The sequence below is a fragment of the Schistocerca nitens genome, chromosome 3 (assembly GCF_023898315.1).
Source record: "Schistocerca nitens isolate TAMUIC-IGC-003100 chromosome 3, iqSchNite1.1, whole genome shotgun sequence".
Taxonomy (NCBI): domain Eukaryota; kingdom Metazoa; phylum Arthropoda; class Insecta; order Orthoptera; family Acrididae; genus Schistocerca; species Schistocerca nitens.
In genome coordinates, this window is record NC_064616.1 from 418641375 (window position 1) to 418663982 (window position 22608).

General features: G+C 38.3%; 1 protein-coding gene across 1 annotated transcript in view; it reads left to right on the forward strand.

Moving 5' to 3' along the window:
* The window catches only part of LOC126248360 (cysteine-rich hydrophobic domain-containing protein 2), a 57346-nt gene extending 35430 nt beyond the window's left edge, over positions 1-21916 (forward strand). Inside the window, exon 4 of the mRNA XM_049949280.1 lies at positions 20290-21916. Coding sequence (XP_049805237.1) covers positions 20290-20340 — 51 coding nt within the window. The 3' untranslated portion in view covers positions 20341-21916. The remainder of the gene's footprint in view (positions 1-20289) is intronic.
* Positions 21917-22608: the final 692 nt, after the last annotated feature.

Below are 22608 nucleotides of genomic sequence, written 5' to 3' on the forward strand. Positions count from 1 at the left end.
AGAAATTTTTACCTCTGGAGAATTGTATGTACATACTATCGTTTGACTGTTGCACAGAGTCCTGTATGGGCTATGTACATTAATAAGCACCACTGGTGTAAAGAAACAGCTGAAAGAGTTGAAAACAAATAAATCTTCAGGTCCAGATGGAATCCCAATTTGGTTTTATGAAGAGTACTCTGTGGCATTGGCCACTTCCTTAGCTTGTATTTATTGCAAATCTCTCACCCAATGTAAAGTTCCAAGCAACTGGAAAAAAGCACAGTTGACACCTGTGTATAAGATGGGTAAAAGAACAGATCTACAAAATTACAGACCAGTATCCTTAACATCAGTTTACTGCAGACTTCTTGAGCGTATTCTGAATTCAAATATATACTGTGAGTTCGAATACGTACTGAGGTGACAAAGTTGATTGGATAGTGACATGCAGATATACAGATGGCAGTATCATCATGTACCCAAGGTATAAGAGGGCAGTGCATTTGCCGAGCTGTCATTTGTACTTGTATGATTCGTATGAAAAGGTTTCCGACATGATTATGGCCACATGATGGGAATTAACAGACTTTAAACACAGAATGGTAGTTGGAGCTAGACGCATAGGACATTCCATTTTTGGAATTGTTAGATAATTCAGTATTCCAAGATCCACAGTGTCAGGAGTGCTAAGAATACCAAATTTTAGGCATTACCCCTGACCACAGGCAATGCAGTGGCCAACGGCCTTCACTTAACAACCGAGTGGAGCAACATTTGTGTTTAGTTGTCAGTGCTAACAGACAAGAAACACTGCATGAAATAACTGCTGAAATGAGTGTGGGATGTAAGAACGAACATATCTGTTTGATCAGTGCGACAAAATTTGGCACTAATGGGCTATCACAGCAGACAGCCGATGTGAGTGCCTTTGCTAACAGTACAATGTTGACTGCAGCATCTCTCATGGGCTCATGACAATATCGGAAGGATCCTAGATGACTGGAAAACTGTGGTCTGGTCAGATGAGTCCTGCTTTCAGTTGGTAAGAGCTGATGACAGGGTTTGAGTGAGTGTTGTGGAACCATGCGAAGCCAAGGACCCAAGTTGTCAACAAGGCATTGTGCAAGCTGGTGGTGGCTCCATAATGGTGTGGGCTGTGTCTTCATGGACTGTAATGAGTTCTTTGGTCCAGCTGAACTGACCATTGACTGGAAATGGTTATGTTCAGCTACTTGGAGACCATTTGCAATCATTGACTTCATATTCCCAAACAACGATGTCACCAGGCCACAAATGTTCGCAATCAGGTTGATGAACATTCTGGACAGTGTGGGCGAATGATTTGGCCATCCAGATCGTCCAACACAAATCCCATTGGTTATTTATGGGACATAATCGAGAGGTCAGGTTGTCCACAAAATACTGCATTGGCAACATTTTCGTAATTATGGACGGCTAAAGAGGCAGCATGACTCATTATTTCTGCAGGGAACTTCCAACGACTAGTCGAGTTGCTGCAATACAGTGGGCAAAAGGAGGTCTGAAACCGTATAAGGATGTATCCCATTAATTTTTTCACCTCAGTGTAATAAATTTCCTCGACACCAAAAAGTTTATGTCCACAAATCAGCACAGTTTTAGGAATGACCATTCATACAAAACTCAGCTTGCCTTTTCTCTCATGATATACTGAAAATGGTGGATGAAGGGCAACAGGCAGATTCCATATTTCTAGATGTCCAAAAAGCATATGACCTGATGCCCCACAGCGTACTGTTAATGAAAGTACGACATGAGTGGCTTGAAGACTTTTGTAAGCAACAGAACCCAATACCTTGTCCTTGGCACTGAGTGTTTACCAGAGACATGGGTTTTGTCAGGAGTGCACCGGGGAAGTGTGATAGGACCACTATTATTTTCTATATACATAAATTATCTGGTGGATGAGGTGGACAGCAATCTGCAGTTGTTTGCTACTGACACTGTGTCGCATGGGAAAGTGTCAAAGCTGAGTGACTGTAGGAGGATACAGGATGACTTGGAGGAAATTTCTAGTTTGAGAGATGAGTGGTAGCTAGCTCTAAATGTAGAAAAATACAAGTTAATGAGTATGAGGAGGAAGAAACCCCCATAATGTTTGGATACAGCATTAATAATGTCCTGATTAACACAGTCACATCATTTAAATATCTGGGTGCAACATTGCAAAGTAATATGAAATTGAATAAGCATGTGAGGATTGTGGCAGAGAAGGCAAATGTTCAGTTTTGGTTTATCGGAAGAATTTTGGGGAAGAATGTTACATCTGTATAGGAGACTGCATATAGGACACTAGTGTGACCTATTCTTGAGTACCCCTTTCGTGTTTGGGAGCCACACAAGTTCAGAGGCAGGCTGCTAGATTTGTTGTTAGTAGGTTTGACTAACATGCAAGTATTATGAAGATGCTTTGGGAGCTCAAACGAGAATCTCTGGTGGGAAGGTGACGTTCTTTTCAAGGAACACTATTGGGAAAACTTAGAGAACTGGCATTTGAAGCTCTCTGCAGAGTAATTCTTCAGTTACCAATATACGTTTTGCATAGGGACTACGAGGTAAGGTACAAGAAATTAGGGCTCGTAAGGAATCATATAGTTAGTCATCTTTTCCTCTCTCTATTTGCAAGTGGAACAGGAAAGGAAATTAAAATTGTAGCGCCACCCCTAATCACATGTAACTTTTTCCTTGTTTTACATGTTCCACTTGACCAACACAAGCATCTTCAGAACTACGATATTGCCATGTGTTATACCACCACCCACTAAGATAAACTAACACATTCAACTTACAACATGATAACTTACATTACGAGGCTAAGGTCGCACTAGTTACAGGTATCGGGCTGTGTGTAACGCTGTTGTCGTAAGTAAAATAGAGTAAGTTTGTTGTGTACAGTTAATGTAATTTCCCTGGTCAGGTGAATTATAAGATTAAACAGCAAGATATACTGTTTCTTGTTGAGCGAATCAAGCCATATCAGTATGGCTTTCATTGAAACTACCTCATGAAGTGTTATGTAAAGCTATGTAATACAAAAAACTCTAATATCACTAAACTAGAGTAATTATCTGCCGCTTTTTTGGGTGTTCACACATACAAGTCTAGAAAACATACCTGGTTCTTAAAATAATTGTAAATGGATATGGTAAAATTACAAATTAAAAGTATAATTACCATGTTTAGAGATGTTAGTACACTATGTTATGTGTGTAACTGGTTATTAATGGCATTAAAACTGACTGACTGTTATTTCCCTAGTTTAGTGATATTAGTGTTTTTGTATTATGTAGCTTTACGTGTGGCTTGATGAGGTAGTTTTAACTAAAGCACATATAGATAGGCCTGTGACTCACTCAACAAGATGTAATATATCTTCCTGTTTAATCTTAGAAGGTAACTAACGAGATAATTTATGTTAACTGTACTCAACCAACATACTTCATTTTATGTATCATGGTGGTGCTATACGCAGCCTGGTATTTGTAATGTAAGTTACATTGTTGTAATTTGAATCTGTTAATTTATCTTATTGTACGGTGGTGTAACACATTGTAATTTCACAGTTCTAAAGATGGTTGTGTTGCTCGAGTGAAACACATAAAATAAAGAAAAAGTTACATGCAACTTGTGGTGGCCTTACAATTTTAATTACTAATAGTCACTGTTCCCCTGCAGGCAAATGCCTGCACTCACAAGGAAAGGAAATAACTAGTAGTGGTACAGGGTACCCTCTGCCATGCACCATATGGTGGCTTGTGGAGTATGTAGATGTAGATCCCGCACACCTGCTGCCTACCTGCCTGCCAGCCAGCCATCAGCCAACCTTTGCATCCCACACATGCTGCCTGCCTCTGAACTGTTGGCCACCCTTCGTATTCCACACACTTGCTGCATCCCTACGAACCATCAGTCCTTTTCTGATCCCACACATGTGCTGCTCCCTCTGAACCGTTGGCCACCCTTCCCATCCAGTACACCTTCTGCCTCCTTCCAAATCATCAGCCACCCTTCCCATCCAGTACACCTTCTGCCTCCTTCCAAATCATCAGCCACCCTTCCCATTCTGCACACCTGTTGCCTCCCTCCAAACTGTCAGCAGCCATTCCCCAATCCCTCAACCCAATCTACCCCCTGAACTGCAGCAGTCCCAGAATTGTGTGTTGAGCCAGCCCATTATATTGTCGATCTCACATTTCCAGTGCTCTGGAGAGTTGCCACACTTATCCTCAAAGCAAGCTGACTGGCAGGCATACATTTCTGCGGGCCTGTTAATCCCAAATATTACAAAAGAAATTGATCAGTATTGTGCAAGATGCTATGAATATCATTCTTTAAGCAACAGAAGCTGCTGTACATCTCCCATCTTGATCCTTTAAACTCAAGACAATTTCCTGGTGGCCCAAAGGAATAGCTGTACCAATTAAAGAGATCAGACAATCTCTACAACAGCACAAATGACAGTCTTTGATTACTAACTTAATCCTCACTAGATCAACAAGGGTGAGAATCTCTTCTCAAACAACAGAATAAACACTGTTGAGAGCACTACGTCACTTCACTGACTTCACGTAACCAGACTGCTAAAGCGTGGGGTAAGTTAGGGCACATTAATATAAACTCCTCATCTGCCAAGATCGCTGAAACTACCACCAGTGAGGTTCTCTGTACTTATACCGATGAAGTCACTGAACTTCAGATAACACATAATCATCATCATCATCATCATCTTCTTCTTCTTCTTCTTCTTCTTCTTCTTCTTCTTCATCGTCAACTGGAAATGAAGAAATAAAAGCATAATGCAGAAATGTCAGCATCGGCCAACAGTTTGCCACCATTCATATCTCCTCTAACTTAAGTGGATTATAATATCCTCTTTTTCCACACCAAGAACATTTGTAACATACACCATATTGTTTTACTGACTGGAAATTTAACACTGTGTTAGCACAATTCAGAGGACCAGATGCAATACATTATCAGGTTCCACATCACATCAACAACAATGGAAAATCTGGTATTTTAGCAGTTTTATAACAAAATATGAAAAGGAGTAATTTTTCCTACCTGTTGGAAGAAAAGTATAGTTACACCAATGTTTAAATCCTACAAAAACTCTCAAAGTGATGACAGTTACTGAACAAGTAGTTTAACAGTAACTACACAAAAGTTATCAGAGCAAGTGGTTGATTACTTCTGGTGGCTGGAATCAAATCATTTGCTATTACTACTTAAGTGTAAATTCATATAGTCCAGGTCTTTTATTTGAAACCTTCTGTACAGACTCTAATGTGCTGTCAAAGATTACACTCTGCAACGTCAACATCTTATCACGATGTTCCTGGACCTGCAGAATACTTATGGTGCCACAGTGAACAAGCTGTGTTTCCAGGGCTACTTCTCCACTTTATACAAGACTTCTTATCTCGTGCATTCGTTTGCATTTGTGAGAGCAACTCTTACCAATTATAGGAACAAGAAAACAGTGTGTTAAAGGGGCCTGTTTTGAGTACCACCCAATTTGTTATTCCAATAAATGGAACTGAAGCTACTGATGGACACAATGCATCATTGGTGCTGTCCAGTGATAATATTTACTTCTATTAAGACAACACAGTATGCCAGTCTGCTGAACTTAATCTCCAAATGGCTTTACCTAGGATGCGGACATAGACTAAAAGTCATGGGTGCTGTAGTATTCAACTGTGAAATCTCAGTGGCATATTAGATTTGTGTTCACCCAAAGCATTAATTGTACTTTTATCTCCAACCTTTTTCAGTAGTTGACTGTACCTATTTTGTGGCTTTACTAGGCAGTGGTAAGCTGACCTTGGTGGCATGTATCAAGCAGCTAAAGGCTGCTTTCATGTAGAACCTTTACTCATTATGTTACCTTGGAAATACCTCCAAGGGAGCAGTTAGAACCATTCTCAAAATTCTACAAATCCTCTTAATCTGACTAGATTAAGTGGCTATTGTGTATGTGTTTGATGCACTGTCTCCTCCTAGTGTTGTTATTAAACCCTGTAGATCATAGTGGAGTGTGGCTGATGACTGGAGCTTACCATACGAATCCAATGAGCTCATTCTCTGAGCAGTCTCCAGGCAATAATGTCTCCTACTATATAGCATGTCCTGTGAGAAACGGCCAGTACTCAGGAATATGACAGCAACAATCATTCAAAACAAAACAAAATCTAGTAAAAGTGTGATCTAAAATGCATACCCTAAGAGCTAGGAGCACTTTTTCATCTTTGCTATTGTAAAACACATCTGTTCTACTGAAAAACTGCTCATAGCTCTTAAAGGATGGATTTTAGAGCTAATGTTCATTGGACATTTTTGCTTCGAATGATTGTTCCTGCCTTATCCCTGAATGTTAACCATTTCACCTGGGACACCCCGTATGACATCCAAGTGCTCTTACTAAACATGAGTCTTCTTTAAGCACAGAGTCACCATGGAATTCTAAGAAATGACCGCATGGATAAACTAGCAAAGGCAGCCTTTCAGATGAGATGATTGACATTCCCACCTCCTGAAGATCTTGCGGAAATGGGGGTAGGAGGAGTACAAAACTAACCCCTGTCATAGCAAATTCAGAATAATTAAATACCTAGATACCCCTAAATATTGGAAATCATCCCATCAGGTATCCTAAAGAATGTTGGCTGTGGCACATCACATTTGCATTGGGCACATGAATCTCACACATGAATGCTGAGTTTGAGGAATTATTGATTAGGAGGAAGCAACTCCCCACCCCCCCCCACCCCTCCCAGAGTCATTGACAAAAATAGAAATAACTTGAGGCACGCCCAATAGAAGTTTGTTGGCACCATTGCCATTAATGGCATGTAAATGGCCTGACAGACAAGAGTAACTAACCATAGACTTCTGTGGAATGTCATACTGTTCGATAAGAGCTGCGTAAATATTCAATCAGAACTACTTTAGATTTCTAAGTGGTGTAGAGATTGATGACTCACTTTAAAAGTTCAGAAATGTAAAATTGTGCACTTCACAAAATGGGGAGGAGGAAATTGTATCCTATGACTATAGCATCACAAATTGCGGTTGGAGTCTGTCAACTCAAAAAAAATACCTAGGTGTAACAATGTTTAGGGGCAGTGTCAGCTGTATATATTTATGATACAGCAATTTTAAGACAGTAACACAAAGCAGTCTGGAGAACTGTGTAATACAATGATTGTCCACCTCAAGTTTCATTCATTCACCAAGCAAGGTGGTGCAGTGGTGAGCACACTGGACTCGCATCCAGATTTAAATTTTCCATGATTTCCCTAAATTGTTTAAGGCAAATGCCACAATGGTTTCTTTGATAAGGGTACAGCCAACTTCCTCATGCTAACTTAATCTGAGCTTGTGCTTCATGCCTAATGACCTGATTGTTAGTTGGAAGTTAAACGCTAATGTTCCAACATTCCCTTCTGAAAGTCGCATTCAGAGTATGCTCATGATTTGCAACATATATTTAGAATTTACTCCACTCTCTCTTGATGATGGTGGTTTGTAATAAACAAACTGAGGTGCAAGTCGTCATTTGCCTGGTGATTTGCATTCTGGTGCAGTGTTGCTGGACACTCAGTCCTTTTATTGCTGCCATTTTTAAGAATAACTTATTCTTGCTTAGAGTCTTGTGCTAACTTTATTGAAAATTCAAAAACTCTCACATAAATCCTGCAGATGTTATGGTCATGTTTGCTGATTCTTCCGTCACTACTTGGATAGAACAAAGTAACTGTAAACGAAAAACATGTTATTGTGTACGTTCTACAAACATAAACAATATTGTGTTTTTCCTTTACGTTATGGTCAATTTCGATATTTAATTATCCACAGTGCTTTGTATGGATTCACTCAGAACTTGGGAAATGTCTTTACATATTGTCTTGTGCAATTTGCTTTCAGTGGGAACCAAAAATGTCATAAGCAGTCTAATAACATTGTTATGGATATTTCACTTAGAACAGTTATTGTGGATTTTTGTACAGAAAACTTTAAGGAAGCAAATTTTTGATTGTTGACAAAGATCCAGTTGTTTTAATTTTTTTGAAAAGGGGATGGGGTTTGCATGTGCAAATGCAAGAAATGTGCTTTCATGTTGAAATTACAAATGTGGTAGTTCTGCCACCCTTTGACATCATTTTTAATTTTTATTCTTTGTCAAGGTTCCATCCATAGACCATCTCTAGCACATGTCTGTCTAATTCCACTAAGATTATTACCACTCTCTCTGTCACATGCACCAGTGGATGTGCTTCTTGTACTGCGGAAATTCTAGTAAGACAAAACACATTATAGGACCTTGGCATCTTAAGATCATGTCATTTCCTGTTGTAAAGCTATGTTCTGCTATTGTAGTTTCCAAAAGAGGGACTGTACTACCTGCATTGCCAATTTCCTGCTTTTGCACATAAGTCTCCCACATCCTAAGTTCCTCCACTCCATCTTCAGTGAAACAAACACCAGCAGTGTTAAGATGCAAACATTGGCTCCGTCTGCCAGTCATCTCCTGGCAAAGCAGGTGACACTGATTCAATTTCTAAGGTTATCTCAACATTATTGATGGATGGAATTTTTAGCAAAGATGGTAATTCCAATTTATGTGGAATATTGTGACTGACCTTTTCATCTAATTCAGGTGGTTTCAGGAGTGGTCTCACATATGTGTGGTGCTTGGAATGTGAGGCACTATTTGTGTATGCCCTTTTTATACTATAACTTGATTTGAAGTGCCTGCTATACCATTTTATGTGCAACTAGTTTCCTCCTAAATGGTACATCACCAAGAAAAAAATAAGTAACTTCTAGAAATTTACAGAAGAGCGAAGAAGCTGTGAATTAGTTATCCAACAAGGGAAATGTTGTAGCCCTAATGACATATATGGATCATAACAAGATACTCTTCCGTCTGTTGACGGCATTGCCCATGGATAGATGTTGACTCCATCAAAGGATTTGAATGAGTACAATGGGACTATGAACAGAACATATTGTTACAGAAAGCACTAGAATTAAGTTGAAGCTACTGTGTTTTAAAAATGTGTGGATAAACATCCTAGGTCAAGATCACTGAAATTACTTTATTAATCACTGGTTTCAACTCATTGACGAGCCATCTGTAGGTATAAAATACAGAAATTGCATAAAAGAGGTGACATAAGAAAGTACATTTGATATTGAAACTTCTTTTCTGTGATACATACCAACAAAAATTATTATTTAATTCAGTGTGTATCAGCCACTAGGCATTACTCATCATTGTATTGTGTTGAGCTGTATCACTCTTGTTGTCTACCCACTGAAAAATTTTATAGATTGTGACAAAAATAAAGACATCCATAAGTACATTTGGTAAGTGATATTTTTCAATCTGTACATGACAACAAGATCAGTTCATCTCAACAGATTATGATGTTGTGTAATACCTGGTGGCTTATTGAATTAAGTAATCATTTTTGTTAGCATGTATGAGAGAATTAAATTTTAAATATCAACTTTATTTTGCTATCATTCAGCTCTTTTATGCAATGTTCTGTGATTTATATCTGAAGGTGGCTCATCAATGAGCTGAGATCAGTAATCAGTAAAGGCATTTTAGCACTCTTGTCGTAGGATTTTTATCCACACATTTCAAAATAACAGATCGCCTGCCTACCGACTTTACAATGTCAAATAAGAACACATTGTGTTTTTGCCAGTATGCGAATGAGAAGTTTGTGGTATTGCGACATGAAATATTAATGATTTTGTCTACCTTATAAGCACAATGTATCCTAATATAAAATTCAGAATAGAACTTTAGAGGTCTACCTTTCCTCAATACATTAGGTAATAAAAGACAACAGATGCCTTGTCCATGGTGTGAAAGTGCGCGCGCGCTATCGCTATCCACGACATTGGAGTCCTGTGTGAAGGTATCTAGTCCTAGACATAGAGTCTATGTGATCGCCGTAAGCTTAGTGACAACAGTGCATCCCAATTTAAGTTATACAATATAGCACTGAAGATGGTCACTCAGTGACAGAAAATCGATTTTGCAATAGTAAAAAATATACGACCAATGCTGTCTCTTTTTTCAAGTATACCTGTTATCTGGTCGTTGTGCACAAGACAACATGGAGTCGCCAATCAATAAAATTCTTTAGTGCTATTTCACATCTTCCATAATATTTGAATGTAGTAGCTATTGAGCAGATAATTGTTTTTACTATATCTATCAGTCAGCAGTTAGAAGCAAACATTTTTTAAACCAGTAACATGGAGAGCCTGAAAAACTGTGCAGTCTCTGGTGACATGATAGAGGAAGTTTATCAGGCAGGAGGTACACTACAAACACAGTCTGAATCTGTGAAATTGGATGTCATCAATGAAGTAAGCACCAGCTCAGAAAGCCTGCATAGTAAGGTCATACAGTTTGTTCTACTGGGATTTCTATAGTAGACCTTCTGATTGGATAGTTCATTTCCATGTTTTCTGAGGCAGATGCTGATCACCACTTCCAGTTAAATGACAAGAAGTTCTGACACATTGGAACTGTCAAGGCAGCATTGTGTGGGTGTGTATTTCTGTGAATAAAGAGTTAAAAAAAGTCATATTTCTGAACACTCATATTGTCACAACTGTGTTTCACATGCATATGTATAAAGTGCTTGTTAATCACACTACACTAATTCTTAATAATCCCCAGATCCATAGATGTCATACTTACCATGGTGGTTATGAGCTGTATTTCAAGTCCCTTTGCATGGTGAAATTGAATCAATCACTGTAATTCAGACCTGACAATATTGTTGAGTTTTGCAGCCACTCTAACTTGTCGTCTTACAAGGAGAATCAAGCAACAATACGAGGAACTTTGACCATTTGCACAAGTAAACCCAAGGCACTTCATACATCTGCATCTATACTCAGCAAGTCACCATACTGTCCATGGTACTACTAGTCATTCCATTTCCTGTCCCACTCGCAAATACAGTGAGGGAAAAATAACTGTCTATATGCCTCTGTTTGACCCTATAATTTCTCTTATCTTGGCTTTGTGGTCATTATGCAAAATGTATGTTGGCGACAATAGAATTGTTCTGCCCTCACACAAATGCCAATTATCAAAATTTTCTCTGGAGTGATTTGTGAAAAGAATGTTGTCACCTCTAGGGATTCTCATTCAATTCATAAGCATCTCCGTAATATTTACATTTTGATCAAACATAGTGCAGAAATCCAGCAGTACACATGTAAATTGCTCCCATGCCTTCCTTTTATCTGACCAAATACCAAACACTCAAGCAGTACTCAGGAATGGGTTGCAATAGTGTACTTTATGTGGTCTCCTTCATAGATGGACAAAACTCCCTAAAATTCTCCCGGTAAACTACTACTACCGATATTACATGCTTATTGCATTATGTGTCACTTTGCACTGTTATGCCTAGATATTTAGTCAATGTGATTGTGTCAAGCAGCACACCACCGACACTGTATCTGAACATTACAGGATTGTTTTCCTTCTTAATGGCATTAACTTAATTTTTTTTCCATTTGTAGCAAGCTGCCATTCATCACACCAAATAGTAACTGTCTATGTAAGTTGTCCTGTATCATCGTACAGTCGCTCAGTGACAACAATTTCCCATATACTACAGTGTCATCAGCAAATGGCCACAGCTTGCTGTTCACTCTATCCAATGACCTAACACACTTTGACGATACCCCTGTGTCTGATGAACTCTTGCCATCTAGGACAATGTACTGGATTCTATTACTTACGAACTTTTTGAGCCACTCGCATATCTGGGAATCTATTCTGTATGCTCAGACTTTTGTTAATAGCATGCAGTGAAGCACTGTGTCAAATGCTTTTCCAAAATCTGCCTGTTGCCCTTTATCAAGGATTCACAGGATATCACGTGAGAAAAGGTCAGGCTGAGTTTCACATGAGGGATACTTTCTAAATGTGTGCTTAAGGACAGAAGCTTTTGTGTGTCAAGTAAATTTATTATATTCTAACTTAAAATATTCTCAAGAGTTCTTCAGTAAACCAATATTAAGGACATTGGTTTGTAATTTTGTGGATCCAGTATTGTACGTTCCTTACATGCGGGAACCACCTGTGCTTTTTCCTATCACTTGGGACTTCACACTGCGTTCATCATAAATTCAAGCTGAGTTAGGGGCCAATGCTGAAGATCACTCTGTGTAGAACCAAATTGAGATTCTATCTGGACCTGGCTACTTATTTGTTTTCAGTTATTTCAGTTGCTTATCATTGCTGGGGATGCCAATTTCCAGTCCTTGAGTTGTAAAACAAAGCTGGTACAAGATAAAGTTCTATCGTACCCCATCACATAATCTGCAGTTAGGTACCAAACAGAGTACCAGTGCATATCGTCACAAATCAAGCATTGCCTATTTCTATGTCTTGCATATGGGAGTCTTTGTTCTGGTAAAATGATAGTATATGTGTTCAGTGGTCCTGTGTGAATGATTTTTTAACACAAAATTTAGAACTTGAGCTTTCATTTTGCTGTTTTCTATTGTCATGTCAGAGTGGTCAATGAGTGACAAGATAGAAACTTTTGAACCGCTTAGCGATTGTTCGTAGGGCCAGAATTTTCTTGGATTCTCGGCAAGATATATTGCTATGTTATGACAGTCAAATTTATTGCGTGCTTCGCACATCAGTCTTTTTTTAGTCACAGGATTTTCTACTAACTTTTGTCCATAGATATTTCTGCCTTTTTTTAGCTGATAGTGCAAAATATCTGTTGCTGCAGTATTTTCCAAATTTTGTTATAAAACCACAGTGGTTTTTTTCTGTCCTTAATTTCATTGGCACATACTTCTCTAGTCTTCAGTTTACTATCAGTTCAAAATTTGTTCATAATTCCCCTATTCCATCATATTGGAAGTAAATGATGTTCATTCACTGTGTAAGTAGAATGCTATCAATTGCTTATGTGCTCTTTCCGCCAAAACAACTCTCCTAGCCTCCTTCATGGGTTTATTAATTTTAGTAACCACCATCATATGATATCGTGAGCATTAATCCCTGTCTATACAGGCTGAACATTGATAAACCAGACAAATTGCAGGGAAAGATTCCTGACTGGAAATTGGGGAGAAAAGGTCCTATGAACATGTGTCCAGAAATGCATTGCTGCAATGGTAGATGACGCTGACAAATGCAGGCTGTATGATTGACATGGCTTACTGTGAGCGGCAGAATGGTCTGGTATTCATGTCAGGAACAAGCGGAGATGGTGTTTGTGTACAGCCAAACAAATGGAAGCATCATGGCTATATCAAAACAAGTACCCTCACAGACACCAAGCACATCACACAACATTTCAAGCCCCTCTTGGGCATTTGTGTGATCATGGGTACATTGAGACGGATGAACGTTCAGGAGGCGGCATACTGTGTGTACACCAGATTTGGAGGACCGGGTTTTACAGGATATTGAGACAAACCCTAGTGCAAGCTCCTGCAAAGTGGCCCCCAAACATGGGATGAGCCAAAGTGCAGCAATCCGTGATGCGATATGTGAATGCTTGCATTCATCCCATGACGACTACTTTGAACATATGTTGGGACATGGGTGCGATGCAGCTCTGTACCGTATTCTGGGTTGATTTGTTATTGTAGCATGCACATCATCCATTTCTAGACACATTTTCATAGGATCTTCTTGCCTCCATTTCCCATCAGGAATCTGACCCTGCAGTTTGTCGGTTTTATTAATGTTCACCCTGTGTTCTGGCACTGTCGATGAAGACAGTCCTGTTTGTAGCTGTGAGGTCTAAAACAATTCCATTGTACTTGAGTTGTCAAGCTAGATGTTCAAGGCAGTTTTTGGAGACTTCGTTGAGAACTGCTTCACAAGACCGTGTGTTTGTACCACCTGCCATGCAACCATTGGTGTTCCACTCTATTCTCTTTAGTGTAGGCTTTCTTTGAATGATTTTACAGCAGTTTCAATGGAATTGGGAGGCTGGTAGAAACATTTGATGATCAGAAGTTCACCTAAGCCAGTTACTCACGCCCAAATAACTTTGCAGTCAGACACAATTTCAACCTCAGAAGACACATCAACTTTTGTTAATGGCAATGGACACCCCCCCCCCCCCCCTCCCTTTCCTGTGGCATATAACCTGACTTTTCGGTACAAATTCTATGCCTCATTAAATATTTCAGATCTTTGTGCTTTGAGTTTCATCCAGCTCTCAATTCAGAGTACAATTAAAATGTAACAGTTTTGCTGAGGGCAGTAAATTAAGGAACTTTGTTACGAATGCTTTCACAATTTTCTGTTACAATTTTGACGTTTGAAGTGTCTTTACTTTGTACATGATCTAATTTTCCTCCCTGCGTATCAGCTGGCGAGCATTCGTCAGGTGACCTCAAACTATCGCAAGCAAAACGTGTATTCCTTCAGTACTCTGCTACCTGAGTAGCTGCTTTCTCTGTGGAATGCACCCATACCTATCAAGGGGAGTCCTACAATTCCCCATTCTGTAATGCATGTCCAGAAACCTGCATCCAAGACTGTAACAGAACTGATGTAGGATGAGACTGTCCACTCAGCCCAAACCAAAGGAGCCCAATCAGTTCTGGTTATCGTACTGCAAATTGTAAACCCTGCTTGAACTCTGCAAGCGAGACCATCGGTCTTCACCACTTCTGTCAGCCTTGTGTGCGAACTAAGGATGGCCTCAGAACCGTAGTGACAAGCGTCATCGGTGCTGATATGAGACACAACTTGAACATGACTGCACCCTGCACTCTCATAGGCACAGGTAGTGTCTCCTCCACATCTTAGATAAGGCTCTCCCAGCAGACATAGTGAGCGTACTTTGGACTAGTTTCTACGAGCCTTGGATGCTATTTCCCTAGGGTGCTCAATGATGTGACTGGCATTGCAACTCCTGACAACTAACTAAAAGGTAGTTACTATCATGAAATAACATTTGAAGATATAATTGCGTAGGCTTCCGCGGCCAGAGTCAGTCAGCATAAAAGTTTTCTGGGGATGGTACCGCGTCATAATGTATGAAACTACTGCTGGAGAAAAACCAACATTTCGGCCACAGTTGCAGTGGCCTATTCTGAGTTTACTGGTGCATTCTAGCTATGCAGTGTCCCTTATATTTTATTATTACTGCTCATTGCACGTGCCTTTACATCATAATTTTTAAAAGGTAATTTGTTTCATTGGTCACTTAAGGAAGAAGGATAGGGAATTTTATTCTAATAGGTCATTGCGGTGGAGAGAGAGCGTAATCTATGTTGTCTATTGGCTCTTGTGTTATGTGCCATGATTGCTGGTCACCGTCGAATGAGAAGTCTGCTCCTGTTTATCAAATGCTGGACATCGGCCGCGCGGCGGCAGTTACTTGATGGTAATGCTCGTGCCTCGAGTTGACAGTGTGGTCTGTTGTGTTCTGATTGCTGGTAGCCAAGATGGGGCGAGCCTGAGTCCATTCTCTATTCATGTTCTTGGGTTGTTTAAGTATTTTGATGGCCTCTCTGACTTTGTATTTCGTCATAACCAGGTGCTTGGCCAACACACAGGCTTTGTTGAATTTTATTTCTTTTCCGCAATCTTGCTGATTGCCCTGTCTTGACTGCCAGCAATCAGAGCCCAACAGACCACACTGTCAACATGAGGCATGAGCACTACCGGCGAGTAACTGCTGCCGCACGGTGTGTCAAGCATTTGGTAAACAGGAGCCAACTTCTCATTCAACGGTGATTCTCAATCATGTATACCTTTTAGTATCTCCAGGGTTCTTTCATGTATACAACCTTCTTTCATGATTCTTAAACCATGTGTTAACTATGATTAAGTTATGCTCTGCACAAAATTCTACCAGGCAGCTTCCTCTTTAATTTCTTAGCCCCAATCCATATTCACCTACTATGTTTCCTTCTCTCCCTTTCCCTACTCTTGAGTTCCAGACACCCATGACTATTAAATTTTCGTCTCCCTTCACTACGTGAATAATTTCTTTTATCTCATCATACATTTCATCAATATCTTGGTCATCTGCAGAGCTAGTTGGCATATAAACTTGTACTACTGTAGTAGGCATGGGCTTCGTGTCTATCTTGGCCACAATAATGCATTCACTATGCTGTTTATAGTAGCTTACCCGCACTCCTATTTTTTTATTCATTATTAAACCTACTCCTGCATTACCCCTATTTGATTTTGTATTTATAACCCTGTATTCACCTGACCAAAAGTCTTGTTCCTCATGCCACCGAACTTCACTAATTCCCACTATGTCTAACTTTAACCTATCCATTTCCCTTTTTAAATTTTCTAACCTACCTGCCCGATTAAGGGGTCTGACATTCCACGCTCCGATCCATAGAACGCCACTTTTCTTTCTCCTGATAACAATGTCCTCTTGAGTAGTCCCTGCCCGGAGATCCGAATGGGGGACTATTTTACCTCCAGAATATTTTACCCAAGAGGACACCATCATCATTTAATCATACAGTAAAGCTGCATGCCCTCGGGAAAAATTACGGCTGTAGTTTCCCCTTGCTTTCAGCTGTTCACAGTATCAGAACAGCAAGGCCATTTTGGATAGTGTTACAAGGCCAGATCAGTCAATCATCCAGACTGTTGCCCATGCAACTACTGAAAAGGCTGCTGCCCCTCTTCAGGAACCACACGTTTGTCTGGCCTCTCAACAGATACCCCTCCGTTGTGGTTGCACCTACAGTACGGCTATCTGTATCGTTGAGGCACGGAAGCCTCCCCACCAATGGCAAGGTCCATGGTTCATGGGGGGGGGGGGGGGGAGGTAATAACAAAATATAAGAGACACTGCATAGCTAGAACGTACCAGTACACCCAGAAGAAGGCCATTGCAACTGTGGCCGAAATGGTTTTTCTCCAGCAGTAGTTTCATACATTATGACACGGTACCATACCCAGAAAACTTTTATGTTAAGATTTGAAGAGTACAGGAAAAGAATGTGAGTTGTCCACTTTTCTTCAAAAATGAATTATGTGTGCCATGAGATGTTGGATTCTGTGTTGTTTAGTATTGTTAACCGGTGAATCTGATAATATGAATAATCCACGTTCTATAAACCATTTTAGATTACACATGCAGGGGAAGAATGTGCCGTCTCTTGCTACAGGGAATAAATTTTCTTTATCCAGTGTTGTGTATTAAGTTCTAGATTCGTTGTGGTTTGTCAAACAATGTTGAAGCAAGAACCAGAGAATTTTTCTTTATTGTGCATTGTTAGTACTAGTGAGAACCATTTCTTTAGTTTGAGACATTGTGTTTAGTATTGCAGGTGTTGTAAGTGATTCTTTTCAGCTTTAATAGTCTATTATTAACACTGAATAATGAGTACTGCATCTTAAGCTGAAAGACACAGACCTTCAGATTCTAACAGTGTTAGGAAAAGGCAAGTAAGAGTGTGAATGAGTACAATCATGAAGAAATTAATAGTTCAGTCGAATGAACTAGGAGAAGACTGCAACTGTAAGTTAGTGTTTTGAGATATTAAGTGCTGAAAAAAGATCAATTATTATATGAAAATTTAGTGATATTGTAGGCTGGAATGAACAATCACTGTATCTGACTGGCCTCATTACAATACTTCAATTCACAGAAGTTGATCAAGGAATAATTAAGATGATGCACAGCTTCGAGGGTGTAATTTCCGCAACAGAGTAAGAGTATAAGGTGATGAAATTGTACATGAAATTCCTATATGCAGAAAAGCTTTCATGGGAGTGCATGGAGTAACAAGGTGATGATTAATGATTGTTCAGAAGTCTTTGAAGCTGCACTTTTCTCTTCGTGCTGGAAGGGATAAGACTGGAAGTAGGCCATGGAAAAATTACGGAAGCAGCAGGAATGGCAGAGGTTTATGATTACATTCATACATTTAAGGGTAGATCAAGTCATTACAGCAATGACAAGACCAAGAAGTTGTATCTCCCAGGAGAACATTTTATGAAAAAAATTGCCTGAAATGTTCCAGGAAAATACACGAATTTTAATATTTCATATGAAATGCATAGAACAGTATTCAACATCAAATTTAATATAGCTTTGGGGTATCCAAAGAATGATACATGGTCAACATGTAATAAGTATACTGCTGATATGAAAGTGCTAAATGCAATGTTAATTGCAAATTTAGATGATGACATGAAGAAACAAGTCTTGAAGGAAATTAATGAGATCACCATTGACCAGAAAGTACGCAAAGTGAAAGCTGAAACATTTTGTGCTAGAAAGAGGAATGCTAGTTTTAGGAGTCAAAAGTCTAATGAACAAAAGCAATCTGTATACACTACAAAAAAAAATGCATGCTTACCAAACCTAAGTACTAATGATGTCTATTACAAAGGGCAGTTGTCTGTTTACTCTTTCAGTATTCATCAGCTTTCAAATGCAACTTCAGTATTCTACACTTACACTGCAGATACTGGAACAAAAGGGGCCAGTTAAGTTGTTTCCTTTTTAAATTGCTTTGTGACGGAATTATTACACAAGAAAGAAACCTCTAAGAAGTCATTTGTGATTCATGTTCAGGGTAGAACAAGAGTTACATCTTGCGAGTGAACTGAAGCTTTTGGAGGCAGTGAAAGTAACTTCACATAGTATGGGAAACACTTTTATGAAACGTGATAATAATATAGGACTGATTAACTCGTAAGCAGAGGCAGAAGTTCTAGTGGATTGGGTGCAGATCATAGTTGGAGCTTGATGTAAACCTAAGCGTTTTGAATGTTGTTGTGGTCAATCATAATATGATACAAAATTGGGGGTCATTTCTGAAGAAGAAATATTTGATGAAATGTCGTTTCCTAACGAGACCCATAAGAGAGGTAATCATCACAAAAACATCCCCACCTCATTCAATATATAGCTCAGATTTTATCAGTGGGAGAGTTTCACAGCAACTTCAAGAGCAGCAGTGTGGATAATGTCAATCCCCAGCTTACAGACATAAAATATAAAAATATAATAAAATTTTCTTTTTGAATAATTTTGTATACTACTGACAATAATAATAGTAATAGTAGTAGTAGTAGTAGTAGTAGTAGTAATTTGTCTTTGTAAGTCCTGTGGCAACATCAAAAGAAAAGTATCAGTACCTCCAGTTTTTAAAGGAGTATTCCAGACAATAAGCTAGAGTGTTTCACACAAACCTTTTACACTACCCTGAGAACTGCATGTTTGGACAAGTGACAGTATACTGTATTCTTTTAGTATTTTATCACATGAAGTTAAAATAGCAAAAAGGAACTGCTTATCAAGAAGTATCTTTATGGTTTCAAACATTGTTTTTCATTACACAGTAATCTGACATAAAATTTAACAAAAAAAAAAAATACAGGTTTACTTGCAGTATCTTCTATTCTGCTATATAAAAGTAGCAAATTTTCTCCTTCAGATGCATTACATCGCTTTAAATGTTATGCCAGTAAATCCATAATTTAAATATTTAAATAATCAATTAATGTTAAATTTAATGTATATAAAATGTCCTTCCAAATGACTTTGGTATTCTTTTTGTCCATTAGTATCCATGAAATTCGGTTTCAAACTTTAAAATTGCTGTCCTGAATGATTTGATAAGCAGACAAAGCACGTTCTTTTCCTGTGCTCTTCATTTCTTGTCATCTCCAGATCTCAGCTAGACAGTTACCTTCTAACCAGACTTAGATCTTAGGCTTTTCTACAAATTAGTTCGTTGCAACAACCTTCATTTGAGAATATATATTTGGTTCATTATAATTTTTGCAGTGTTCTGTTCTTTCCCTACTTGCTCTTGTATGATCTCTCTCTCTCTCTCTCTCTCTCTCTCTCTCTCTCTCTCTCTCTCTCTCTACACTCTACACTCTCACACACGACATCATTATGTCACGGGTCAAAGCTGACATCCAGTATTGGTAGGTTCAACTTGCTTTTGATATTGATGATGTATTACATGATTTAACAGGATATCCAAATCACTAATATGTTGTACCTGTATAACGGAGATAACATATACTACTTGTGTGATGAATGGATGTGCTGTTGCTGTAACTTTTCTTTTTCTTATTCTTACACCTATATTCATAAATATTTTAAAAGGAGGTAATGCTTACAATGATTTTTTTTGTACACAGGATTTTTTATTACATTCCAATAAAATGTCTATGCTTGACCCATGTAGTTTCACATTATGACCACTAAAAAAAGTAATTTTCTTTTGCAGGTTCTTTTGATTGAATTCATTCCAAAAATTCCAATATACAGGCCTGACTAAGAAACTGAAGATCGTTCCTGTGAGACAACACAAGTTCTATCATAACTAGCGTGTGAATACTCCTCAGATCATTTCATTGACACAGTTGTCATTTGTTTGGAATTGTCTGTGAAATTACAGATGTGTAAAGGACATACATGTTCATCCAAAATATTTATGTTGAAAATCTCAAATGCTCTTCGTGCAGTGACTTCTGTTTAGTAATGATAAGGTCGCCCACTTTTGATTGTTCTAGGTTTTAATATTATTTTATTATTAAGGAAAATCTCTTGTAATTCTTTAGTGTTGTTTGACAGTCTCGATAATAATTATTTGGAAATACTGGAATGAAAGGCAGCTAGAGCAGGAAATGAGGTGACTGACAGTTCCTGTGCAGGAGACCTGCTGTGATTGTGTGATAATGTTGTGGAAATTAACATTAATTGTGCTTCATTTTAAAATTATTGAGTGGATAAAATGATTGGACTTAGTAAGACTGAAAACTGAAAGTTAAAGTACCAGAAATTTTGAAGTGCTGACATGTTTACCCACAATCAATGGAAAACAATAAGCTTGAAAATTTACTCACCAGTTTCCATACACTTCATTTTTCGTGGAGGAAAAATGTGTCCTTGTGTCCCATGGGTATTTCAAATGCATATCTCCAATTTTTTAAACATATGTACAATGTGTTGGTTTGCATAGGAGTCTGTGAAATTAAGCCTGTGGTGTGCTGCCGTAAACAGAGGACAATTATTTTTTGTCATGTTCATCACAGAGCTTTGGGTTCGAACTGTGATTCCAGGATATATAACTATAAAACTGTCACCTGGTTCTTGCAGATTTCTGGAAAACAGGAAATAAAAGAAACAGTTTTTAAGTTTATAGTTGCATATATTTTTGTTGGTTGATAATTAGAGTTCTCTGACATGACAATAAAAATGTTAATAAAATCAGAACATTTAATTCATTGAGGTGTTTCTGTGGGGTCTGTAGAAGTGGTGCACAATTGTAAATATTATTCACCAAAAGCTGTTGTAGTTATTGCAGATACAGTTATTTTAACATAGTCTATTTTTTGTGTTCAGTTTTCGGAGAGTTAACATTCTTCACCAGAACATTATATACTGATAGATGCATATCTCTTGACCTTTGATTGGAAATTCTTGTCATGCATTGTGGGAACTGTGTTTCCTTCTTAATTTATGATTTTTCATTGCCTGCAGGTACTTAGATTTGATCTCCAGTATAGCTGATTTTGATGAGCTATCAATTTAACATACTTTGTGAGGTAGAATTCTACACAACAAAGAGTGATGGAATGTGGACACCATGTGTTTCAGTTTATTTCTTAATTGTTGTTACTATTTAGATAAAGTATTTTGAATTATTGTGTGTGTGTGTGTGTGTGTGTGTGTTTGATTGTTCAGTGGTAGATGACTCCATTGCTGTTGGGCTGACCTGTAATTTTAATTTCTAGTATTGAAGAAAGGAACTAGGCTGTACAGTCATTATATATTGCAAAGGAAATGTTGTTATAAATTTAAAAAAATACATGTATATAGTAATAACAAATGAAATTACCTGTTATTTTTTTAAATATGTGTTGGCCAGGTGGCTAATACATCAGATGTTGGAGTTTTGCACAAAGAACTCTTATTTGCTCTCTTTAGTGTACAAGAACAAAGTTTTGCAAACCGTCTTAAGATTGACATCTTAGATATTAAAACCTCTGTTTGAAGAGAAGTAAATGTACTTAAATTTACAAATGATAATCTCAGCTGATAAGTCAGTGATCTTGGAAAGAAGGGAATAAGTAAAATTTGTATGGGGGTCATACAAGCATGGTGCATGTTATTTGCTAAGTGTTTACTTGTTGCTGCATAAGTAAGTCACCTCAATAACATATTTGTGAATGGTTCCATGCAGACACAAACAAGATGGTAGGGTACCATTTCTGCCTTACATATATATGTATGTAAATTGTAAACAATGTCTACAGCTTTCTTATATCACATGAAATGCCAGAGAATGTGTGTTGGAATTATGTAATTCTTCAACAACGAAGGTGACAATGTTGGTGGTTATAGTTATAAATGTGACATTGCATATGACCTCAGTCACCACAAAGAAGATTTTGTTTGAAATGTGGTGCTCATTTTCATAGGACCTTTTCCCAACCATTACTTGTGTATAGGTTATTTTATACTGTAAGATACACCACATTATCTTATTGCGTTTTATGTCTTGACTGATTTGATTGGGGATGCATTCATTCAATTTCTTGAT